Here is a 5691-nt window from a genome sequence, read left to right as displayed (position 1 = left end):
CGTGGCACCGACTGAAGAAGTCAGTTGCACGGTTTTTACCGTACCGTGGAAAACTTGGGAAGATTGAGTAAACGAGGGAAATTGAGAGAGTCCATTCAATCTGCCCCCATCCTTCCTTTATCACCGTTACAGAGATGGATATTGTGGAGCTAGATATCCTTAGGAATGTGCAGCAGTTTCATTTTATAGAAGAGCTTAATGTGCTAAGCGAGTCGGAAGACAGTGCATAAGTCAAAAAGGGATTAATGCGCCGCGCAAGGGTGAGAGTTAAGGGAGCAGTTTTGAAGAGGCCAATAGACAAACTTTGCCTCCTCATAGAAGCTTGAACTTTCCCTCTGAAGATACTTTTGTACAGTTTGCTGGACTCAAGACAAGAGAACATCAAGAACTCTTAGAAAGACACTTAGATCTTTACTTTTTTAATTTAAGTGCCTCGCGATTAAGATCCAAGTTTAATATTTTTTTCTATTATTCCTCTGTGCTTTAAGGTGTTTCGATACAGTTTTTCAGAGGCCATACCGATATTTTTCAATCGCCTTAAAAGAGATTTTTTCCTTGTCCGATCGCTATAAAATTTTTACCAGTAACTGGCCATGGATTGAGATTTGTGAAAATGTAGTTTTAAATAAAATCGATATTACTATGACAACAATAAACAAAAAACTTTGAAATTGATAAAAGCCGAATTTTATGTGATCTAGACCTGCTACTGAAAATCCAACACTAGGAACTTAAAGTTTGGTGTTTAGCAAACAATCTCCGTAAGAAGTAAAAAATTCTGTATGTTTGAATTTGACTAAAACGAAAATATATTTCAAACCTTAAATTTTCAATAGCGGCGATAGATTATTTAATGAAAACGTTATAAATGACTCAAATTATTCTTAAGTAGCGTAAGAATGATGCTTAATATCATATTTTGATGCTAGGAAATTTTGGTGTACTTTCGTTCATGCGATCTTGAAATCTAACCCGTTTTCTCACCACCTGTATAAGTGTAACTTCATTCAGAATTTGGACTTTTAGCGCTTTCTTGTGTATCTCCAAAACGACTCGAACGAATTTTTTTAAAATCTCTTCACATAATCTTCATAATGTATATAAAAATGTCTGTAACTTTCATTAACATTGATTCACTGCAACACCTTGAAATTTCAAGAGAAACCTATCCTACGAACCAGTCAAAAATCTGCGTTACAATATTCACTGTTTTGACGTTATGCTAATTTTTCCAAATTAATGCGGACAATACATATATCCATGACTAGTACATTTCAGTGTGAGTATTGTCAATGTTTTACATTCAAAAGATGCGATAAATTCAAACTAAAATGTACTAGTCATGGAGGTATGTATAGTGCGCATTATTTTGGAAAAATTAGCATAACGTCAAAACAGTGAATGTTGTAACGCAGATTTTTGTCCGGTTCGTAGGATAAGTTTGTCCTGTAATTTCAAGGTGCTGCAGTGAATCAATCTTAATGAAAGTTTCAGACATTTTTATATACATTAGATTTCAAGATCGCATGAACGAAAGTACACCAAAATTTCCTAGCATCAAAATATGATATTAAGCATCATTCTTACGCTACTTAAGAATAATTTGAGTCATTTATAACGTTTTCATTAAATAATCTATCGCCGCTATTGAAAATTTAAGGTTTGAAATATTTTTTCGTTTTAGTCGAATTCAAACATACAGAATTTTTTACTTCTTACGGATATTGTTTGCTAAACACCAAACTTTAAGTTCCTAGTGTTGGATTTTCAGTAGCAGGTCTAGATCACACAAAATTTGGCTTTTATCAATTTCAAAGTTTTTTGTTTATTGTTGTCATAGTAATATCGATTTTATTTAAAACTACATTTTCACATATTTCAATCCATAGCCAATTACTGGTAAAAATTTTATAGCGATCGGACAAGGAAAAAATCACTTTTAAGGCGATTGAAAAATATCGGTATGGCCTCTGAAAAACTGTATCGAAACACCTTAATTGCGTACTTCAATTAAGCTTGTAGTTTCTATCGCCCTTTGTTTAGTTTCTTTGCGCACGTTTTGGTGTTTAGAGGCCAAGAGACTTTTATCTTTATTGCAGTTCCACTGGGGATGACACAATCTGGGATACTTTAGCTCCAGGAAGACATACACTCTAATTTTACATGCCTTGAGGATAAATTTTGTTAGTAATGAAGATATTCAGTAGTTTTTCATGCCTGAGTCCATGAAATTTCTCCTGGACCATCAACATCACGCCTGGAACCGTTTTTAAGCTAAATAAATAAAATGCCCATTTCTCTTCTTTTTAAAAAATTAGGTCAAATTTTAGTTTCCAAGTCTTTCTTAGATCTTTTTCAAATCATAAGCCAGGGTATTTTACACACGCGAATGTCCGTTAACGTTTCCACAGAGCCAGACGTGATTGTTGTGCTCGTAGAAGTTGAACCAGAAACTCTATCTAGCATCACAAAATGTACCTAGTAAAAGGACATTAGAAAATTCATTTAGTTATATACTTACTTAATTCTTAGAAAAAAGTGGGGACCCCTTGAGCACATTTCTTATAAGGCTCAGGAAAGGTATCTCGGCAGTTTTTCATATTAAGAAAGTCGATGAAATTAAAATTTTTTTGTATATTATTCTTATGAAACGAAACATTTTAATCATGCTAACTTAAAGATATTGCCATGTATTGAGCACTTGATCGTGTGATAATCCGATGAGAAGAACACATATCTTGTAAAACAGCTCTTGAATATTCCATGTTTCCACTGAAAACCATATAGATCCTCAATGGTTTCTTATTTTCTCTAGAGTAAAATATAACTAGTTCAAAAACAAAAGTTGAGACAAGACGTTTTTACTTTTTTGGACCGCAAGAGATCATTTCAACAGACTTATATTCCTGCACACAGGACTTTCAAGCCTTTGAACTCAGGCTGCATGGTCAGTCCATGGGGCTCATTTCCCTGCACCACAAAAAAACCCAGAGGACAATTTTCAATTGAGTGTCATACGTGTTACACAAAAAATTAGCAAATTAACCAACGGACCAATCATATTTCAAGGCAAACAGTCCTAGTCGGCATTGAGCGCGGGAAAATGCCGGCGTGGAAATCGTTATACTTTGGACCGACAACTCGGATTGTTCGGGAAAGTGGCGCAATTTTAATGGTCGATCCCGAAAAAATTCTAAAGAAATAAAGTACAAGCTTTGTATAAGGAGGTCAAAAATGTTCTGAACCATTATTATCCTTCCAGTTTGTCTGTTCCCAATTTATGAGAAGTGGCAAGGGACACACCCGATAGTAAAATCTTTACTTTCAGAGTTTCAAATAAGATTTTCCTTTGCACTGTTTAATAAAATAAAGTAAAACGTAAGGATCAGCAGGTAGATATCTTTGTTAGCTCAGTCTTTATTGCATTTAGTTTGTGTTTTACAGTTTACATGGATTATGATCAGACTACTGCTAAAATAGCAGCAACATCTGTTTATTGGCTACAAAAAAATGCGTTGATTCATCGCTACGTCTACTAGCTTATCTTTAGATTGTATATGCTAAGAATCGTTTAAAATTTTTTTCCTTACAGTGTGCCTTATTTTCGTCACTTTGACATTTTTTATGGCCCAGATTTTATGGGTCAATTATCCGTACAAACGACAGATTGAATACTTTGAAATGACACGGCGGCCAAGACAGCACTTCTGGGTTCTCTTGTAGTATATGTACCTTCTACCACAGCAGCCTTGAGTCACTCGATTGTAGTACAACAAACCACATTTGGGGGAAAGCACACACGAGGAATACCGTGGGACAACTCGGCGACCATAACAGCACTTCTGGGTTCTCTTGTAGTATATGTACCTTCTACCACAGCAGCCTTGAGTCACTCGATTGTAGTACAACAAACCACATTTGGGGGGAAGCACACACGAGGAATACCGTGGGACAACTCGTCGACCATAACAGCACTTCTGGGTTCTCTTGTAGTATATGTACCTTCTACCACAGCAGCCTTGAGTCACTCGATTGTAGTATAACAAACCACATTTGGGGGAAAGCACACACGAGGAGTACCGTGAGACAACCCGTCGACCATAACAGCACTTCTGGGTTCTCTTGTAGTAAACGTACCTTCTACCACAGCAGCCTTGAGTCACTCGATTGTAGTACAACAAACCACACTTGGGGGAAAGCACACACGAGGAATACCGTGAGACAACTCGTCGACCATAACAGCACTTCTGGGTTCTCTTGTAGTATCTGTACCTGCCACCACAGCAGCCGTGAGCCAATGGATTGTAGTACAGCAAACCACATCGGTTAACTCCGCCGGGGTCTTCATTTGGTTGTTCTGGCTGAGCAAATTGGTCTTCATTCCACGAATTTTCGTTTGTTGGGTTGTTGAATTCTAGTGAAAGGAAAACAGCGAAGTGAGAGTGGCAGTGAGAACCCATTAACACCTTTAGAGTAGTCCATTCTCGACTTAATATAGGCATAGCGGTTTCTATAATCTGTATAACTGAGACGATATGAGCAGCAGTCTTTATTAAAAAAAGATCTGATTCGCTATCTTTCCTTTAATGGAAGAAACTAGTACAAAAACTTGCTGAGTTTCCTCTTCAAAAGTAACTTCTGGCCAATCATTAACAAGTAAAGCGATAGTACAAAATGGAGTGCCTAAAAGTCGGCGCGTTTCGAATTTACAAAAGCCAGAGCAGCAGAAAATTCTGGTAACGATTTTTGCCTTTTTACCTTTCATTATTTTTTTGCTGAAAACGAGATAAATCTTATAAGTCAGAAATTCAGTACTTTCAAGGAAACCAACTTAGGGAAGTCTCTGGTAAAAGTTTCCTTAAAAGTGGAATCAAAATAACTTTTCAGATGGGCAGTATGCTACCAACTGACAAACTCTCACTATAATGGTCCATATACTTTAAGAAACACAGGAAACGTTTTTTTCTAGTGCCAATTAGAGCAAAAGTGATTAACCTAATACAACAGAGAAGGCAAACTCAGTAAATAACAAAAAATAAGTGCCGGCCTACCGTCGCCCTCCGTTCCTGCCGCATCGATCTCACTGAAATCGTCGTCGCTGCTCTCGCGATCAGAAAAATCTTCATCGTGAATTTCACTGGGCTCAGCTCCCTCCTCATCGAGATTATCCTGCACGGTATAATCATAAGAAGGTATTTCTTCGAGGGACTCTGCAGATATAACAGCCAACACTGCGAAAAGGAAAACGATTGATCGGAAAACTCTCGCCATGATTGCTCCAGAATGTGCTGTGAACACTAGGATGGCAACACCCTTTTTATTTCGTGGGATGCGTGAAAATATGCGGTACTGGTGCAACACCGAATAAGTGCGTCATTTGCAACTCTCTTGAGTGCTCAAGGGCTATCAGAACAGCTTCCTAAAAGGATGAGTTAGCAATAAACGAAACGGTACAACTGTCTCAAAGGAAATATTTAACGGAAAAAGGAAGGACAGCTTCTCATCTTTAAAACGGGGTGGCAATTAAACAGTCGGACCTAGCAAAAATAAGCTAAGTCGCTGTAATTAAATTCATATACCAAATTAATCAAATTAGTGAAGTTGGTTTCCTTTGCGGCCTTTGCTGTTTATAGTGGGTGCGTGTTCTAAGCTTATAGACTCGAAGTACATTCATCCGGCCGAAATAGACGT

General features: G+C 37.3%; 1 protein-coding gene across 1 annotated transcript; it reads right to left on the bottom strand.

Annotated features, from left to right (window-relative positions):
* Positions 1-3399: 3399 nt before the first annotated feature.
* On the bottom strand, positions 3400-5316 carry LOC140945414 (uncharacterized). The gene is made up of 2 exons (XM_073394445.1): positions 5052-5316; positions 3400-4414 (listed from the first exon to the last, which is right to left on the bottom strand). The coding sequence occupies exons 1-2, from the start codon at positions 5269-5271 to the stop codon at positions 3648-3650; spliced, it is 987 nt and encodes a 328-aa protein (XP_073250546.1). The 5' UTR covers positions 5272-5316; the 3' UTR covers positions 3400-3647.
* Between the last annotated feature and the right edge of the window lie 375 nt (positions 5317-5691).

Source organism: Porites lutea, chromosome 1 (assembly GCF_958299795.1).
Source record: "Porites lutea chromosome 1, jaPorLute2.1, whole genome shotgun sequence".
NCBI lineage: Eukaryota > Metazoa > Cnidaria > Anthozoa > Scleractinia > Poritidae > Porites > Porites lutea.
The sequence above is the reverse complement of the archived record's forward strand: the minus strand, read 5'-3'. Positions and strand labels throughout refer to the sequence as shown.

Bases quoted from the DNA above. Each gene is read 5' to 3' on its own strand.
- LOC140945414 (XM_073394445.1), bottom strand. From the start codon at position 5,271: ATGGCGAGAGTTTTCCGATCAATCGTTTTCCTTTTCGCAGTGTTGGCT. The intron at 4,415-5,051 runs GTAGGCCGGCAC...TCCTTTCACTAG, and splicing joins GGCAGGAACGGAGGGCGACG to AATTCAACAACCCAACAAAC.